Source organism: Cynocephalus volans, chromosome 4 (genome assembly GCF_027409185.1).
Source record: "Cynocephalus volans isolate mCynVol1 chromosome 4, mCynVol1.pri, whole genome shotgun sequence".
Classification (NCBI taxonomy): Eukaryota; Metazoa; Chordata; class Mammalia; order Dermoptera; family Cynocephalidae; genus Cynocephalus; species Cynocephalus volans.
The window spans coordinates 96,961,729-96,981,539 of NC_084463.1; the positions used below are offsets into that span (position 1 = coordinate 96,961,729).

The window sequence follows — 19,811 nt, forward strand, 5'->3', positions numbered from 1 at the left end:
CAGAAAAATAGTCTGGAGCAGTCAGGGAGGGTGTCCTGGAGGAGGTAAGGATGAATCAGGCCCTGAAGATGGTACCTTTTGGCAATGGTGACGATAGAGGAATAAGCCCTTCTGGCTTCTCAGCAGGAATTATTATAAATGATGAGACCTACAGAAAACTCATTCTGAGCTAGCTGTGAAGTTGTACTGCAGGGTTTTTTTCACGTTAGTGGTTCTCCACCCTAGCTGCACTTTAGAATTACTCAGAAAGCATTAACAAGTACTGATGAACAGGCCTCAGCCTACACCAATTAAATAAGAATCCTGAGAGTAGGGCCCATAGGTACCAGCATTTTTTAAGAGCTCATAAGTAATTCTAATGTGCCGTTAGTGATTCTAATGAGAACCACTGTTTCACATTGTCCCTGAAAAAAGTTCACTGACCAACTGAGCATAAATGAGATTGCAGGCAGAATAAGGGTCATCTGTTGGACTCTCTCCTGAAAAATCCCCTCCAAAGCACCTATACTACCTGCAGGGCTAGACCATTTGGATGTTTCTGTAGGTAGGGATATGGGAAATTCACTATCCCATCATGGGACAACTCCAGTGGTGTGAAAGTGCCCTCTAGTCCAGGCACTACATTCTGAATGCCTCCTCTGTTCTGGGCACTGCTTTAAGCTCAAGAGATGGAGCAGTAAACATGCCTCAAAGTACATGGACATTACATTCTCCATTAAAGTAATGTATATCTTTTCTTTAAAGTAGACACTCCAGGAACTCCATTCAATAACATTTTTGTTAGCCTAATCCAGGTTACTGTATTATACCTGATGATAAGAGGAGATACAATTTTTAGTTGTTCTGGAATTCAGAACATAATCCATACTGGCCATTTTCTTCCCCTGACCTACTTAGGCCACAGATTTCTAAGCTTCACTCTTGTGAGTAGTAGAGGAATGAAGGAAGGCTTCCAGCAACTGCTTCACAGAGGAGTCAAGGCCTTTCACCAAGGGCAGTTTTGCTGAGAATGTTGGGAGTTTTTCCTGTCTTTGCCATTTTCTTTTCCATGCTCATTACTGTTTCAGCCCTCCTCTGCCCCTCTTTTTTAAAAAATGAAGCCAAAGTATCTTTAAAGATAAGGATCAGGAAGCTGTGACACCTGCATCTTTTGGCTGTAGTTGGTTTGAACCTGGAGATAGTGTGGGGAGTGGCAGCTTTAAGAAAGAAGAGTAGAATCTGGGGGAGGCCCCAAGACCTGTGGGGAGATGAAAGATGATTATGGGGCAAGTGAGCTGAGACATACCTCCCAGAGTTTCAAAGCTGAAAGACCTGTTTGGTTCCCTACTCTGCCCTTATATTTTCTGCAGATCCTCTCTGGTCCTAGGATAAACTTCAGTTGTTCCTCTAGTTCATCTGTACACTTTGCAATGTAATAGTCCCTTTACACAAGTAGCTGGGAGGCCCCCCTGGGATGCTGAGTAATAACTCAGTGGCAGTTTCTGAGATTTGAAGAACTGGCTAATAATTTGAGCAGATGCTTTTTTGAGCACTCTTTCTGTAGAAAGAGACAGATAAATGACTTCCTAGCTGCTTGAAATTTTTTTTTTCTTTTTGTAGCGGGCTGGTACAGGGATCTGAACCCTTGACCTTGGTGTTACAGCACTCACTCTAACCAGCTGAGCTAACTGACCAGCTTGAAATCTAGTGTAGAGAATACAGTTACAAAATAACTCTTAACGGTTGGTGATGGAGGCTGGGCCATGATGATTCAGAGCCATCTTCATGATGATTCAGAGGGAGGGAGAGTCATTCTGAAAAGGGTGTCTGGGAAGGCTTTTCACAGTCAGATTAATATTCCTACCTGTCCTTGTACTTAATAGAATCACTCTATTCCTATCACTCATTCATCAGGAATTAATATTCCTACCTGTCCTTGTACTTAATAGAATCACTCTATTCCTGTCACTCATTCATCAGGAATTCAGGAAATGTTTACTGAACACTGCTTTGTGTTAGGGCAGAGGTATGGAGATGTCTGCAGTGTTGCCTTCCCCTCAAGGAGCAGTCTTTTATGAAGACTAGTGTGATCTTTTCCTGTTTGGGGGTTCACAAGAGATGTCACCATCAATTTTGTTAAAAGCTCATCTCTCTTCTGCTTCTTTTTCTCATTTCTGTTACCTCTTAGGTCTTATATCCAGATGGCCAGGCTCAAATGATCCACCCCAAGCCAGCAGACTTCCGGAATCCTGGCCCAGGGCGGCACCGGCTCATCACTCAGGTGTACCTCTCCCACACTGCCTGGACAGGTATGGAGTCAGCAGGCCAGGGTGGGCAGGAAAATATGCCCACCCTTTAGCATTTGGATTTTGCAGTTTAAAAAAATACCTGAGTGAATCAAGCCTGCTGAAGACTGAACTTGATCCTTTAAGGAGTTTATAAGCTCAGACTGGGCACATTTGAACTAATTTGCTACACTTTTTTGATTGCATAAGGAAAAAGATTCTGTTAAAAGATATACAGGTGATTAAATGGAGTCTCATGGAAAGAGCCCTGGACTAGACTATTTTCTTGTTCTAACTCTGCCATTGATTTGCTGTGTGACTTTAGACAAGTTACTTTCCCTTTCTAAGCCTGTTTTCCTTAGCTTCAAAATGAAGATGATAATTCTCAACCTACAAATTAGTTGTGAGGATTACTCTGTCTGGAGATTAAATAGTTTTATATTTCTTACCAAAAATTTCAAATCACTGTCTCTTTGTATATGAACAATTCAGTTCATTCCCCCGAAACAAGAAAAATGATAAGTTACTGCCCTTCCCTACCACATGGGCTGGTTTGTGGGATAATGCAGAGTAAGATGATCTATTCATACAGCAACTGAGTAGAACCTGGATAATTTGCAAAACCACAGGGAGATTGTAGAAGTTTTTTTTTTTTTTTTTAAACCATAAGAATAAAATGAGAGAATACAAGTGCAAAAGAGCATTTCATTTCCAGTCTATAAGCCTGATTTAGAAGACTTAAAAAGAGACTCAGTCTGCAGAGCTTTAAATATGGGACAGAACCGAAAATATGGGGACCTCAGTGGTGTTTCCTAAACACCTCAACGAAGATGATTCAGGACCATGGTTGTTACTGGAGAAGGTACTTAGTGCCACCAAATTTGGTTTATTTTAGAAATTGGGGGATGCATTCTAGAATTTTCTTTCACTCTGTTTTTAAATACATGAATAATTATTTAATGCCGTTATTAATGGTTTCTCTCTCTCAAGGGTGTTAGATGGGTACTGATGACTTTATAAAGCTTTTACAAAGAGAAAGTGATGCTGTTGAATGTTAGGTCAGCCCCTTTGGGGTTCCAGTGTCCCCGGGTCTGGCAAAGTTGAGAGACCATCCAGCAATTCTTTTACCCAATATCTGCTTCCCTGAGCATCCCTCATTTCCATATCCTTGCTGCCTGGCATTTTATGCACCATTTACCAAACCACTAGCCCCACATAATCATAGATTCCTTATTCTAATATCTTCTGAGGAAGGAATCCTAGATATGGGGAAAGAAATGCTGTGTGGGACAATACTGTTTTGGGAAGGGCAAGGCTCAGGGAAGGAAATCTTGGCATATTAGAACTCAAAAGAGCTTGAAAGTTCTTGAGAGGGCTATTGACTTGCCCCTATCATACAGCAAGTCATTGCCAAGCCTAAGCTAGGACCTAGGCTGTCTGCTCCCAAGCTCGAGGTATTTTCCACTAGGCAGTTTCTTCTCAAGGTATCTTAGTTCGTTGCAGTCTTTTTTTTTTTTATTGCCCCATGATCCTGAGCCCGAAGAATTATCTCTTTCCATATCACCTCCTCTGAGAGCTTGCTACCCTGTCACTGTTACAAATCCCTGTTTTAATTCTCTGCATAGTACTTATTAATGTCAGAAGGTTTCTCATTTAATTGTGTACCATTAGAATGTAAGCTCCACTAGAGTAGGGAACTTGCTGTTCTCTATCCCTGTATCCCCAGTGCCTCTACATATATCCTTTGTCCCTAGTGCTTGACATGTAGTAGGCACTCAACAGATAATGAAAACTGAATACAGGATTTTAAGTGTACAATTCAAATTCATTTAATCCTTAAACCAACTCTGTGGTGGGAATTAGTATTCTATTCTTCATTTTACAGATGTGTAAATGGAGACCCACATAGCTGATCAGTGATGGTACTGAGACTGGTACTTAGATATCCTAACTCCCAAATCCCTTGGTTTTTTTCACTGTTCCATGCTCCCTTCTGGTCTGGAACACTAAAGTGAAATATGTTCTCATTATAAATGCACCTGCACCTTCTTTATGCTAATCCAGGAGGTGGGGCCTGGTGTTTGTAGGGAGCTCCTCCAGTCACTCAGCAGCTTCCAAACAGGGGCCTCTCCTGGGAGGCAGGATGTTGCCATGTAGGAATTTTTGAGTCACATATACCAGGTTTCAAATTCTGCCTCCCTTGCTGTATGATCCTGAGAAAGTTGTTTTACCTCTCTGTCTCATTTTCTGTATTATTAAGATAGGAATAAAAATATAAACTTCCTAAGAAATATATTCTTCCAGGCATGATGAATAGGTTATGTGATTTGTCCCAGATGATCTTTTGTCTCTTTCTCCCACTCTGCCTTACCTCTTGTTTTCTCCTCTCTCCTTTCCTCCCATGGCACTGGCCTCAGTTGCCATTCTTACCAAAAGCTGGTAAGGGAAGGCAAAACAACCCCATAGGGTTGAGTCCTACATCAACCCCCTCTGACCTTACCAGGATTTGGCTTCTTAAGTGTTCTGTGAGAGCCGGGGCTGTGGTTGTGGTCTGCCATTTGGGACAGAATAGGAGAGTATAGTGGGAAGCTGATACTGGTACCTACTTTGATTCCACCCTGCGTTGGAGATTCATCTGGAGCCCAGTACCAGAGAGCAGTGCTAATTTCATTACAGATGCACTCAGGGCTGGGGTAGGGCCCCCTTGGTATGGGGGTGTGTGCATACCACATAGCTGGTGTTGGTGATACTGAGGCTGCACTCATCTTGTGCTGAACTCTGGGGTTGGCTAGGTAGCTCTGGTATTGGCTGCCTGCAAGCCTTTTCTTTCTTGGAGGACAATAATCCAGTCTCTGCTCTGACACCTACAGAGAAGTCTGGAAGTGACCAGGTAGAGGTCTGGGGAGGCATTGAGAATTCTGAGGCATCTGCCCATATTAATTTAGATCTATCCAGTCCTCATTCTTACCCTCTGAACTTCTTAGCCTTGGGCTCATCTTTAACACTTGCACCTTTTGCTCTAGTTGCACCAAATTGAGGAGGACATCCCAAGCTCTGTCTGTTCTCAGCCTTTGCACTTGCCCTTAGTTTTTTCTGAAATCCTCTTCTCCATCTTTCTCAAAGAAGCCATGTGATTAATAGAAAGATTAATTGCTTCAGTTTATGAACTGGGTTAAAATTCTGTCACAGGTGTGGATTTGGACAGTTGCTTGAAACCTCTCTGAGCCTCAGGACTTTTTTCAAGATTGTGATAGTCTTTCTTTCATGGCATGGCAGGGTAAGAACTCTTGGGTTATGTGCTTGGCACAGAGCAGGCATTCTATTCCTGAGCCTTCCTGCACTCCCTCCTCAGTTCTCCTTACAGATGTCATTAGAGCATATACTGCACTCCACTGCAGCTGTCTCTGTCTCCTCAACTAAACAGCCAGCAACTCAAAGGGAGGTCTTATTTACTCTTGCTAGGGTCTGCCATATACAGACACTAGGTCAGTGTTATAATCTAATGTAATGAAAGAACGAAAGGTTTTCCAACATAATTTTAGGTTCCTGTAACATATTCCTGTTCACTGGTGAGAAATTTTTGGCAGAATCATTTCCTAATTGAAAGCTTTTTCTCCATTAAGAAAATAAAGTCTGTGGTACACGCAGCCCTGAGGCTTGAGATTGAACTGCATAGGAAGAGCACAGTTACCTGGGTACAAGAAAAGGCCACATGCACCTTTTGGTCCTCTGTCCTGAGGCTGGAGGATCTCTTAGAAGAAGGGTTTTTAGATCACTCTCTGATTGTCTCAGCAGCCCTGGCTCCAAACTGCAGGGAGCCCAGAGACCTGAGGAGGAGGTGGCAGAGAAGTGCCATCTGCAGGGCACAGGATTCAGGCTGAGAAAGTGTTTTTGTTTGGTGAAGGAGAAAGGAGTGATGCAGACAGATGAAGAAATATTCTTGAAACCCTATTGCTTCCATTGTTGACATTGCTTTTACTTGACATTTCATTCCAGTTCCTAGCAGTTGCCCAGTCATAGTGAATTTCTTTTGTCTTTTTTCCAGAACCATGCCAGGTGGAAGTGAGGCTGCTGCTGGCCTACAACTCTAATGCTCGCATTCCAAAATCCTCCTGGATTGAGGGTGGTGAAGTGTCACCCCAGGTGGAAACCAGCATCGAGGGCACCATCCCCTTCAGTAAGCCTGTAAAAGTTTACATAATGCCCAAACCTGCAAGGCGATGAGTCAAAGCAAGTCTTTACAGCTATGGCCTGGAAGGCTCCTCTTAGGTGTCAGAGTGAGCCAGAAGTCTGCAGCATACTTCACCTGGAAATGGTGTGTTGGCATAGGGAACATGTGACCCTTGTAGTCTCATCTGGTATCAAACACAGAATAAATTATTTTTCATAAAAAAACCAAAAACCTTCTAGTGTACTTTTTTCCCTTTCTGTAATAAAGTTGAGAAAACACCAAGCTTTTCTAGTTCCTGGTCCTTAGAGAAATTTGTATGACTATAGCTTCAGCATTCATACCACATGCTTACATGCTTATGTCCTCAGGTATGAAAAGAACTGCTTATTTGAGCTGTAATATTGTTTCTTAAGGTGATAGTGTTTGCCAGGGCTAACTCCAAAGCAACTTAAACAGGTGTACTTTTTTACCGTTGACAGTTCCTGAAGGACCTTAGACATTTGTTATCTTGCTGAGAGGCCTCTTCCCTAAATCAGGCAATAGCTGAGCCAGGGACCGACTGACTGAATAGCTGAGAATGAATCATCTGCATCCTTGAAGGAAATTTTTTATCTTGCCTGTCATTATCCTTAGGACATCTATGGCTTTATTTTTATTTTTTATTTTTATTATTATTATTTTTTTAAAGATGACCGGTAAGAGGATCTTAACCCTTGGCTTGGTGTTGTCAGCACCAATCTCAGCCAGTGAGTGAACTGGCCATCCCTATATAGGATCCGAACCCGTGGCCTTGGTGTTATCAGCACCTCACTCTCCTGAGTGAGCCACGGGCTGGCCCTAGGACATCTATGGCTTTAAAAATATAATATAGGAGAACCAGATTTTAGAAAAAAAAAGAGGATTATGGAAAAAGAGGAATCCAGTGTAAGAAGCAGTTACTTCCTGCTACATCTCTGATGAGTTGGAGCTGCATGTGAGTTAAAGGTGCAGGTGCAAAGCCGTGAGAGTCTGCTCCAGAGAGGTTAACCCTGTGGCAGCAGGGCATGTGCTCTGTGCTTTACCTATCATTTAATCCTCATAACAACCAAATGAGACTTAGAGAATAATTAAGTCACTGGTGGGAAAACTGTACAGTAAGTGGTAAAGCCTGTATTCAAATCCAAGAAGATTCCAATTGCCTAAGCTGCTTGTTCAGGAGAAGTATATGGGAAAGATCCTTCAAATCTTTAACTCTCTATGCCTCACTGTCTTCATCTATAAAACAAAGATAATTCTTCTTCAGTGATTGTTGAATGGGTGGATTAAATAATGCTTGGTAGAATCTGATTCTGCAGCCAGTCTTGATCGTATTTGGTACTTGGAGAGCTTATAAAAATAATAGCAAGATCATATAGTTACTCAGGTGGAGCTGGCATTGAAATTCAGGCATGTATTGACTTTTGGTTTAATACACTTACTGTGTGCTTGGGAATGTTGTAAACCCTTTACATTAGTTAACTTAATTAGCCCTTAGAACACACTGAGAAGTAGGTACTGTTATCTCCATTTTATAAACAAAGCAGTTGAAGTTCAGAGAAATTAAATTACTTGCTCTGGGTCACACAACAAGTAAATGATAGATCTGGGATTTGAACCCAGGCAATCTGGCTCTAGGAGGTCATAACTACTATCGAGGGACTAGGGGAAGAAAGCTTATCTCCAGGGAGCTGACTTTTCTTGTGTACTCTTCTGGTTTCATCTTAAGGATGTGCCATCAATGGGCTCTCGTGTGTCAACACCAAGATGCCCTGAAACAGGTGCCTGCCTTAGACATAAAGTGAAGCTTGAAGCAGGATGAATCATACCATGGCTGTGACATGAACACCTATGGCGATGGTTGGGTTGGAGATAGATGAGAACAGTAAGACAGGCTGCTGACTGAGCCCATCATGCTTTAACTATAGAAAGCCTTCAAAGGGTAGAATATGCTGGGTACTTCTCAGATTTAGTGCCTCTTTTATAAAAATCCTTCCAGGTTATCCCCCATTTTACAGGTGGGGAAATGAAGGCTTTGAGGTAGTATTTGTCTCCTATGGCACAAAATTAGCACTTCATTCCTATCTTAAAACCCTAAATAGGGTTCTTTTCCACCCAAGATAGACATACACTAAGGGGCAGATTTTGGTTTAGTATCAGAATACTTTTTTGAAAGCTGCATAAGAATTGAATGTGCTATACTATGAAATATGGAATTCTCCATGCTGGATGTGTTTGAGCAGAAGTTGAATAAGCCCCTGACAAGTTTGCTACTAAGGAATTCAAGTATCATATGAGGGGGTGGGCTCAACCCTTCCAAGTCCTTTTACCCTGAATTCTCAGGTTTCTGTATCTCATTCCACACTTTTTCACTGAAGTAAAAAAATGACCTTATAATACAAAGGCCTGGAAGGGAGTGTGAAGAGCACTGCTGTGCAGTACCTTTATTTACAAGTGAATGTATAAGCCCAGAGACCGAGTTAGTGATGAAGCTAAGGCTGGTACCCAGGCCTCCTGATTCTTCATCCAATGCAGTTTTCATCACAGTGGTCTTTTGTTCTTAGTAAGTGGTCTAGCTTTTACCCAGCAGTCAGAGCCAGAAACCTGCCTGTCACATTGGACTCTGTCGTCCCTCATAGAAAAGCAGCCATCAGGTCCTTTGGATTCTGCTTCCTTAAATGTTTCTTTTACTCAGTCCTCTTATTATAATCAACTGTTTTGTATCCTGATGCAATCATCATCATTTCTCCTGAAGTATGGCATTAGTCTTTTGATCTCCTTGCCTCCAGTCTTGTCTTCTTCATTCCATTCTTCAATCAGCTGTCAGAGTATCTTTCAAAAATCCAGATCTGGTCACACCATTCCTCTGCTCAAGTCTCTTTAAGTGGATCACTACTGGTCCAAGGATAAAGTCTTAAACTGTCCTTGAAGGTTCTTCATGCCTTTGCTTCTTCTCCAGCTTCATACTCATGGCCCAAACTTTTTTTTTTTTACTATTCCAGCTGTGTAGAAGGTAAGCAGGAAAAGTAAAAGAATAAAGTGGCCAAGAGAAAGATAATGGAGACTAAAGAATCAGAGCACATTCTCTGTCAGATGGCAGTTGCTATTCTATTCCACTTAATTATTTTTATCTATAGGCGTGGGCATAGGTGTCAGATATCCCAATTCTTCCAGAAAAGCCAGAAATCTGCATTTGCATGTAAAAAATACCCAATTTAAAAATCTTGGTAACTAAAGTAAATGTTAAAATTACTGAGACAAACTAAACACGTCTCCAGGTAGATTTGTGCCAGTTTGCAACTTTTATATCATCATTGTACATTTACATGTCTATTTCTTCCAACTAATCTGAGTACCTGGACAGTAAGAATGTCTGTACTGTTGTATCCACAGTGTAACTCCTGGCACATACCAGGCAAGGAACTAATGAATGAGTATATGAACCCAGAGCAAACTTAGTACCATGGCATCCCTTTGAAAGCAAGCCCTGAGATTCAAGTTTCTGAGAGGACTTTATATTTGGCTTTGACATGACTGAGTTCAGCAAACAGAATTATGGAGAAGGTTCACACTTAGCTCTTGGCAGACTTCTTGTCTTAGGAACCACTCAGGCTAGAAGCAATTAAGTGTGGGCAGATTGAGGGCTGTGCTACCTACAAATTGAATCAAAGGATTTAATTATTGAGATGTGGTACTAATCATAGTGTCATATGGAAAAATGAGCCTTCTTTCTAGGCTCTGAATATTTCTAGCATTGACCATGTGGACCAGATTCAGAAGTAGGAGCTATTTATCAGCAGGTTTTATAAGAGGTTTAATAACCTCACTGACAGATACTTTGGTCTCTATGAAGTTTGTACTAATTTCTCTTTAATGTGGGGACAACTCACTTAGGAACAATGATTACACCCACACCTAATTGAACACCTACTGGAGCTTTCTCACCTTACATTTGACCAAAAAAAAGATCGCATTAATAGAAAAATAGTCTGAGTTTTATCAAACATCCCTCTTAGGACTGGGCCTTTTTCAGGCTGGTAGAACAGATCTAGAAAGATCCTGTCATCTGACATGTAGGAAGAGCTGCAGAAAGAGCACTAAGCAGGACCTCTCCAGACTTCTATGCTGGGTGTCAGGTCTGAGGGTCTCATTCCTGTGAGCCTCTGGGGAGCAAGGAGGTATATGCTAGAAAGAGATCAAGACACAGTGTTCAGTTCTAATCTTGGCTCTGCCACTTACTTGCGGGGTGAACTTGGAAAAAACCCTTCCCTTTCCATTCTGATGGTCTTAGCTCATCTTTCCTGCCAAGCTACATCTTAACTCTGGATTGTCTCCCCTTAGGTTAGATGCCTAACTGGGCCAATCAGGTAGCAGGATCATGTGGAGCAAAAATTAGCTTTCTGGTACTGCAGCAACGGCTAGGATGGAGCAATTTTATTTAGTTATGGCTGTGACAAATACCATACCTAGTAAATGTCTAGTTAAAAGGGTATTGCCAAGGAAATGTTTATACAATGGATTAAAGAACATTTCATTAAGACTCTTTAGTGTCATCTCCTTAGTGATGTCTTCTCTGATTTTCCTTCCATCCTGATAGGATATATTGGTCTTTTTGCCACCACTGGACCTTGTAATATGATAATACGAATATACTGTATCATTACTGTCTATTTGTTTGTCTGTCCCACGTAAGTCCTGAGGGCAGGAACTATAACTTACTCATCTTTGTACCTCCAGGGCCCAACAATAACTGGTCATAAGAAATGAAAGAGAATTACTGAATAAATGAGTAAGATAGTCCCTTTGGGCTCCAACATTCTATGAAGCCATGAAATAATCTGCTTATTAAAAACTGTTCAATGAAACTAGTTGACTTTACACAGTAGTCCCATTAACAGAACGATGACAACAATGGTTTCTACTACATGCCAGGTGTGAGCTAAGACTTTCTATGAATTACCTCATTTAATACCTACAATGACTCCAGGTACTAATATTATCCCTATCTGAAATATGAGATGGTGAAACTCTGAGATTAAATAAATGCCCAACCAAGTGAGTGGCAGAAAGCTGCTGCAGTTCAAAGGCAAGGCTATTTGACACCAAAACCCATACTCAGAGCTTTTTAAAGAGGAAAAGAAAAAAAAAGAAAAAAACTAAGGTGATGCTGATAACTTATAGTTCTCTCAGTCTATTCTAGGGCTTCACAGAGGCCTTTCTTAGAACACAAACTACCTGAGCCAGTGGGGACCTTAAGAGCATCTAGTCTAGTCCCAACATTTTATAATCAGGGAAACTGAGGCCCAGAGAGAACTGTCTGGCTCAGGGTTAGTTAGTAGAACAGCCTGCCTTGAACCCAACTCTCAGGGCATACTCCCTCTACTGTTACTGTTACTCCCTCACTTCATTCAAGGCTCTGTTCACATGTCATCTGCACAGAGACCTTCCCTGACCACATATCTGAAATAGCCCTGTCTTATCCTGTTATTTTTCCTCATAACAGATTCTACCTACATTAGATATATATTTGTTTACTTGTTTATTTTCCCCACTTGAATACAAGCTTCATGAAAACAAGGCTTTTATTGCCGTTTCTCTGGAAACTATGGCAGTGCCTGGCATATAAGGTGCTCAAAAAATAAATTGGTGGATAAATATTCCAAAGCATCAACTGCAATGTGATTTTAATGCGCTGAAACTTTTCTTTGGCTTTCAAGGCACAGGCTTTATTTTTGTTTGAAGTTTCTCATACTTCCAGCCTAACACTTACTACATTATTAGACTTTGGTAAACACCTGTCTCGTCTTCTGATTTTTAGCACCCGCAGGGACAGGGACCTTGTCTCATTCATGCATCCCAAGAGCCTGGCACAGTACCTGGCATGAGCAGGTGTTCAACAATGCTCGGGGGAGGCTGGTGTGGAGAACGGTTAAGAGTGATAGTCACAGGCATCATTGCTTAATGATTTATTATCCTCTTAAGACTTCATCAGCAGGTGGAATGGAAGACGCCTCCCACCCTGACCCCCTGGGCAACCAAGGCATTATACTCCTTCACGGCCTGCTCTGTCTGGAGGACCCGCACATCAATGCCTTGTTTCTTGAGGTACTCCACAGTTGAGGGAGGCACCTAGGAAGGACGAAAGGAGATGAGTAAGTAGGGGGAAGGGCCCTCCAGGGCTTCCTGTCATTACATTAGGCAAGTGTATTCTACAGAATTTGACAGTGACACCTGTCACTTCAAGTATCATATGAGGGAGTGGGTTCAGCATGTCACCAGTCCAAAATTTGGCAGTCAGTCCCACTGAGTCAAAAAGGCTTCTGAAAAGGTGACAGAAGGGCTGGCCTGTGGCTCACTTGGGAGAGTGTGGTGCTGATAACACCAAGGCCACGGGTTCAGATCCCTATATAGGGATGGCTGGTTAGCTCACTTGGGAGAGCGTGGTGCTGACAACACCAAGTCAAGGGTAAGATCCCCTTACCAGTCATCTTTAAAAAAAAAAAAAAAAAAAAGTGACAGAGGTATCATAATACCCATGTATAAAGCTCAAGTGAAGTGGAAAGAGCATGGATTTTGGAGTTAGCCTTGGATTTAAGTCCTTACTAGCAGTGTAACCTTGGGTAAGTGAGTTAAATTCTCTGAGCCTTTTCATCCATTTCTGTAAATTAGGGATAATAACGTCTAGCTCATAGTGTTGGTGAGAACTATGAGAACTAACTGAACTAATGCATGTAAAATGTCTAGCATGGCGCAGAGCCCATACTATGTAAATGTTAAATATTAGAGTCTAAATTCTAACTGTCGTATACCAACCAAGAGACCTTAGGCCAACTATTTAAAGTCTCTCAGTCCCAATTTCCTCCCCTATAAAATAGGAATAATAATGCTTATATCACAGGGTTGGTGTGAGGAAGAAATTAATATATGTACATTGCAGCTCAAATGTCTTTTCAGAAAGGATTTCCTTGACCACCCCATAAGGAGCCCCTTGTAAGTCACCATTTTCTTCATAGCATTTATTATCTGAAATTGTCCAGTTTTTTATAATCCATGAGGGGCATGAACCTTGTTTGTCTTGTTCATTTTACTGTCCCCAGTGCCAAGAATAGTGTCTGACTATAGAAAGTGCTTAATAAGTATTTGTAAATGAATTTATATGGAAGATATTGTCAGTAGTAGCAGCCATTATTAGATATTTTCTCAACTCCGGCTTGTCCTGAATATTTTTTTATTTAAAAAAAATTTTTTTTTTTAATTTTAATTTTTTTTTTTAAAAGATGACCGGTAAGGGGATCTTAACCCTTGACTTGGTATTGTCAGCACCACGCTCACCTAGTGAGCGAACCGTCCATCCCTGTATGGGATCCGAACCTGTGGCCTTGGTGTTATAAGCACCACACTCTCCCGAGTGAGCCACAGGTTGGCCCATGAATATTTTTTTAAAATGGATTTTAATTAGACTGCCTTCTCAGAAAGAACTCTGAATGAAATATTTTTTAATATGCTCTATATTACTTTTCTATATGTTTGTAAGATTTATAACAACACAAGCCTTACAGATTGGAATTACTGTATAGGAAAAAAAATCTAGTTTAAATTTTTTAAAAATATAAGTAAATAAAGGATACCTTCATCAGTAGTGAACAGGATGGTAGGACATCTATATAAAGGAAAGAATGAGGTAGATCTCTATATACTTAGGCGGAAAGCTGTCCATAGTGTAATAATGTAAGTGGGGGAAAAAAGTTACAGAACAATACATACAATGTGATACTATTTATTTAAAATGGTTATAAGCATTATGTGCATTGACTGTCCCCAAAGTTCATATATTAGAAGCTTAATTCCCACTGTAATTGTTGAGGGTGGGAAATTACCTATTATGGTAATTAAAAGGTGGGACCTTGAAGACGTGATTAGATTGTAGGACCATGACGTTTGGTCCTACTCTGCCATTTTCTGCCATGTGAGTCCCCTACATTGCTGTAAAGCCACCACCAAGAAGACCCTCACCAGATGTGTTCCCTGGACTTTCAACTTCCCAGCCTCTGAAACTGTAAGCAATAAATTTTGTTTTCTTATTAATTACCCAGTTCCAGCTATTTTATTATAAGCAACAGATCAGAAACAAACTAGTACAAGTGTATACATGTATAAGTGTGCATATGTTTGCAGATGCATACAGAGAGAACTGGACTGGTATACACTAAATGTGGAGATTGGGGAAATCTTTCACCTTTTTACTTTTACATTTCTGCATTGAGTCTTGAATCTTTTATGGTAAGAATGTATTATTTCTGCAAGTAAAATTAAAAATAACTATTTTTTCTGAAAGGGGAAAAAATAACTTGAATGTGTCCTAGAAAAGAAAAAGAAAAAATACTATAAAATAGACTATAAAAATGTAAAGTAGTATTAGAATCTAAAGGACCAAATATTGATCATTGTAGAACTTGAGAAATTCTGGGGTTGAGGCATTTCTGAAAAATAGTTGAAATGACACAGTCTCAGGGTTAGATAGCCTGATGAGGGTTACTCAGGGTTACTCAGGCCTAATGAGGCAGAGTAGCGTATGCAGCCATCATTCTCTCTTGGGTCATCCAATTGCTCAGCAAAATGAGGGTGCATGATATAGAGAGATGAACTCCCAAGAAGGACAAATCTGTAAGGTAAGTGACCAAGAGATCACCACCTATCTTCAGGAATGCTGTGCATACCATTACCTACCTTCAAGGCCTCACTCATCCCTCGGCCAATCACAAGGGTCTGTACACCCTTCTCGACAACTTCCTTCACATCTGCAGGCTGCACACCTGGAGAATGCTGAATGTGGAAAGAGAAAGTAGACAGGTACCTGCTTTCAGTCTTTCCTTGCAATAGGCATTCTTGTGGATTTCATTCATTCAAGAAATGTTTACTGAGGTTTACTCTGTGCCAAGCATTGTTCTGGGCCCTGGGAATAACAGAGAAGATACAGTGCTGCTCTTAAGGAGCTCCAAGTCTAGTGAAAAATACATAAAATTCCCTGTACCTGCCAGACACACACACACGCAAAAATATATACACACACACACACACACACAAAATAAAACTAAAAGCAAATGTTAATAGTTTTATAAGTGCTACAAGGAAGCAAGTTCTGGGTACTGGGAGAACACAGAGAAAGGCCACCTAATTCAGTCCTGGAAGGTCAGAGCAGGCGGTCAGGGATGGCATCCCAGAGGAGGTGTCATTTAAGCTGAGACCTAAAGGACAAACAGGAATTAACCAGGTTAAAGGAAATCAAGAAACAAGGCATTCCAAGTACAGGGAATAGCATGTACAAAGGCTCACAGCAAAGAAAAAGCCTAGGGAACTACAAGTAATTCAGTACAACTCGAGTATAGTGATAGGTGTGGTAGTGGGAGAAGAGAGCATTTGCACACAATGCTAAAATTTGGACTGTAGAGAGATTTTGGAAGAATCTCCACACTACTTCCTTTCTCTGATATCTTTTTTCATTTAACACAGGAAACTACTATTTATGCTTTATAGCCTATTTGTCACTTTGAAAAGTTTTCCCAGTCTTTCAGGCATATTTAAGGTGAGTTGCTTAACAAAGACGAATCCAGCATTAAAGGAAGGTGGTTTCTGAAATAATTCTATGTCAGCAAAGAGGATATGGGAGTCAGAGCTTGGGAGCTATCAGCCCAACATACTGGGTTTACATGTTGTGCATCTGCACAAAATTACGCTCTCAGCACTGAAGCTCAGAGAGACGAGCATTCCTTCCCTGACTCATACCTCTATCCTTTCATACATTCAGCAGCACTTACTGAGCACTTATGGTGTGCCAAGTCCCAGACCAGGCACTACAAATACTGAGATGAACCAAATATTCCTCTGAGGAGTTTTACTCAGGTAAGGTTAGCAAACATGTGCAAACAGTTACAAGAATTGAGGATCTCATAAGAGGGAGAAAATATTAGTGGGAGATTGTCATAGAAGACATACTGTTTTAAATGGATCCTAAAGTATGACTAGGAGTATGCCTTGAAGCAGTGGTTATAGAAGGGGTTCCTTCTAATCATAGTTAGAAATGATATAGGAAGAGCTGCTGAAATGATCAAGAAAATAATAAATGGGCAGAGAAAGAAGGGTTTTTCAGTCCAGGAAGATGATGAGTTAGAGGAGATAGGACTGTCACTTATATATTTATAAGTTATGCAGACAGAAATAACAGAAGAAAGGGAGAAGTAGATAAAACCACAACCACAGTTGGAAATATTAACAGCCCTCTCTTAGCAATTGATAGAATACTAAGAATAGACAAAAATTAGGAATACAGAAGATTTGAACAAAATTATAAACTAATTTGACCTGGTACACATTTATAAGTTACTACACCCAACAACTGCAGAATACACATTTATTTTAAGTGACAATGGAGCATTCACTAAGATAGACTGTACGCTGGGCCATAAGGTAAGTCTCAATGAATTTCAAAGGAGTGGAATAATAAGGAATGATAAAGAATATGTGATCTGACGAAATGGATTTAAATTAGAAATTGTGAACAATAAGATTATTTAGAAAAGTTACAAATAATTGGAAATTGAGCAAAAGAAAGTATTTTCAAACTGAAGGATAATGGAAAAGTATAATAAGAATTGTGGCACACAGCTAAATAATGCTTTAAGGAAAATTTATAGCTTTAAATACTCACAAGAGAAACAAACAAAACATCTAAAACCCACATCTAAGCTTCCACCTTTAAAAGCTAGAAAAAGAAAAGTGAAGTATACTCAAAGTAAGTAGAAGATAGAAAATAATAACTTAACTTATTATTATTAAAAATAATAATCTCTTAACTTGGAGAGAAAATCAACAAGGTCAAAGGTTGTTCTTTGAAATAGAAAATCTGAATAGTCCTACATCTGTTAGAAATTGAATTTATAATTAAAACCTTTCCACAGGAAAAAAACTCTAGGCACATATGATTTCACTGGGAAATTCTCTGAAACATTTAATGAAAATCTTCAACAAAATATTAGCAAATCCAAGGTTTCTTCCACATTCAAAATCAATGTAGTTCTACCACAGAATAAAAAAGAAAACAACATGTAATCATCTCAATTGATGCAGAAAAAGCATTTGACAAAGTTTATCAATTATTTATGATTTTTCAAAAACTCTCAGCAAACTAAACTAAAAGGGCACCTTCTTCTCTATGATAAAAGACATCTAAGAAAAACCTACAGCTAAACACCCAATATAATGTTGAAATATTAAACATTTTCCTGCAAAGACTGGGCGCACTGGGTATTAGCTAGATATTTACTTCCTTAGTATGTCTTGAATCTATTCATTTCTCTCCCATCTGCACTGCCACTATCCTGGTCTAAGCTGCCATAATTCCTTGTTTGGACTACTTCAGTAACTTTCTAACTGGTTTCCATAAAATTACTCTAGATTTTTCTAATTATCCATTCTTCAAACTGTAGCCAGAGTGATATTTTCAAAACACAAATCCATTCATGTCACTTCTCTGCTTAATAGCATTCAATGGCTTCTCGTTGCCCTTAGAATAAAATGTCAAACACTCTAACATGGTCTGTAAATTCCTAACTGCCTGTCCTCCAGTTAGGAATTTCTGGCTTTCTATCAGTTCTTCAACCACAGTACATTCTCCCTCACTATTGTTAAGAAGATGAAAAGAAAATCAACAGATTTGGAGAAAATATTCGCACATCATGAGTAAGAAAATAATCTAAGTGATTCATTTTCAGAAATAATTCAGGCCCAGCCCAAAAGTTGTCTGACTGGTCCAGCCCATTCCTGGGGGGTCGCTGAACAGATAAAGTTGTCCTTGAGACGGTAATGAGTTAATAGCCCTTTATGTTCACTTCATTTCCTAATGTTTCTCTTTCACAGGGTTTTGGGTGGCCTTTTACGCGGGCTTGTCCTGAGCCTTCAGACAAAGAAATTTCCTACAAGGGGGTAGTAAATTGGGGTACTCTTAGACATCATCTGGGAAGATTGTGCATCCCATAGTACTCTCAGCCAGTGAGGCGGCGGGGGCAGGGACTTGCGCACTAGGAAATAATTTGCTTGCTACAGCCCTTTTCCATGTGCCTGCCTGTCAGACACCTGAACCTTGCAAGGCCGTAATTAAAGTCTCACTTTGCTGTACCTCGTGTCTCTGTGTCCATCCTTTGGCCTTGGACGGGTGAGGATGCTTCTCACATCATGTTTTTGACAAAGGACTTGTATTCAGAATATATAAAGGACTCTCAAAACACAGTAAGAGGGCTGGCTGGCTAGCTCAGTTGGTTAGAGAGTGGTGCTGATAACATCAAGGTCGAGGTTCAATCTCTGTACTGGCTAGCCACCAAAAAAAAAAAAAAAGGAAAGAAAGAAAACTCTCAATATCATTAGTCCCTATGGAAATTCATGTTAATAATACCACAGTGAGATATCAAATGCCAGCAAGGATACAGAGAAATTGGATATCTCACACACTGCTGGTGGTAATTCAAAACGTAGAGCTACTCTGGAAAACAGTTTGGCTGTTTCTCATAAAGTTAAACATATACTTAATGCAACTCAGCAATCACACTCCTGGGTATTTTCCCTAGAGAAATGAAAACTCATGTTCACACAAAAACCTGTAGATGAATGTTCACATAGCTTTATTCCTAGTAGCCTAAAACTGGTAACAACTAGAATGTTCACCAACTGGTAAATGGATAAACAGATTGTGATATAATTCAAACAATGGGATATTACTCATCAGTAAAAAGAATCTATTGATGTACATGACAACATGGATGAATCTAAAATGTTTTATGCTAAGTGAAACAAGTGAGTCTCAAAAAATTACACACTTACAAAACAAACAAACTTAGGGCTGGCCAGTTAGCTCAGCAGGTTAGAGCACTGCCTTGTAACACCAAGGTCAAGGGTTTGGATCCCTGTACCTGCTAGCCACCAAAAAAAAAAAAAAAAAATTACATACTGTATGACTATTAATGTGACAGTGAATTTTAATAAGGTCTGTGTATTAAATAATAGTATTTGTTAATTTCCTGATTTTGATTATTTTATTGTGATTATGTAAGAGAATGTCCTTGTTTTTTAGGAAACACCACAGGTACTTACTTAGGAGTAAAGGGGTATAATTTCTACAACATACTCAAAAAGTCCAGAAAAAAATATCTATCTATTTACCTACAGATAAAGAGGATGGTAAAGAAAATATGATAAAATGTTAACATCTGAATCTGTGTAAAAGGTAGATGAAAATTCTTTGTACTATCCTTGTAACTTTTCCATAAGTCTCAAATTATCTCAAAATAAAAGATTTTTTTTTTTAAAGTGTA

General features: G+C 39.9%; 2 protein-coding genes across 6 annotated transcripts in view; one reads left to right on the forward strand and one right to left on the reverse strand.

Annotated features, from left to right (window-relative positions):
• The window catches only part of INTS4 (integrator complex subunit 4), a 122,578-nt gene extending 115,912 nt beyond the window's left edge, over positions 1-6,666 (forward strand). For 2 of the 3 annotated variants that reach the window (XM_063092975.1, XM_063092974.1), the window contains exons 22-23: positions 2,168-2,288; positions 6,310-6,666. In XM_063092975.1, coding sequence (XP_062949045.1) covers positions 2,168-2,288; positions 6,310-6,488 — 300 coding nt within the window. In that variant the 3' untranslated portion in view covers positions 6,489-6,666. Of the gene's footprint in view, positions 1-2,167; positions 2,289-6,309 lie in introns of those variants that run through there. The other variant, XM_063092976.1, reaches the window with a different exon arrangement.
• A 5,735-nt stretch (positions 6,667-12,401) lies between these two features.
• AAMDC (adipogenesis associated Mth938 domain containing) overlaps positions 12,402-19,811 on the reverse strand; it is a 46,448-nt gene continuing 39,038 nt past the window's right edge. For all 3 annotated transcript variants that reach the window (XM_063092978.1, XM_063092977.1, XM_063092979.1), the window contains 2 exons: positions 15,178-15,273; positions 12,402-12,579 (listed from right to left, as the gene is read on the reverse strand). In XM_063092978.1, coding sequence (XP_062949048.1) covers positions 12,439-12,579; positions 15,178-15,273 — 237 coding nt within the window. In that variant the 3' untranslated portion in view covers positions 12,402-12,438. The remainder of the gene's footprint in view (positions 12,580-15,177; positions 15,274-19,811) is intronic.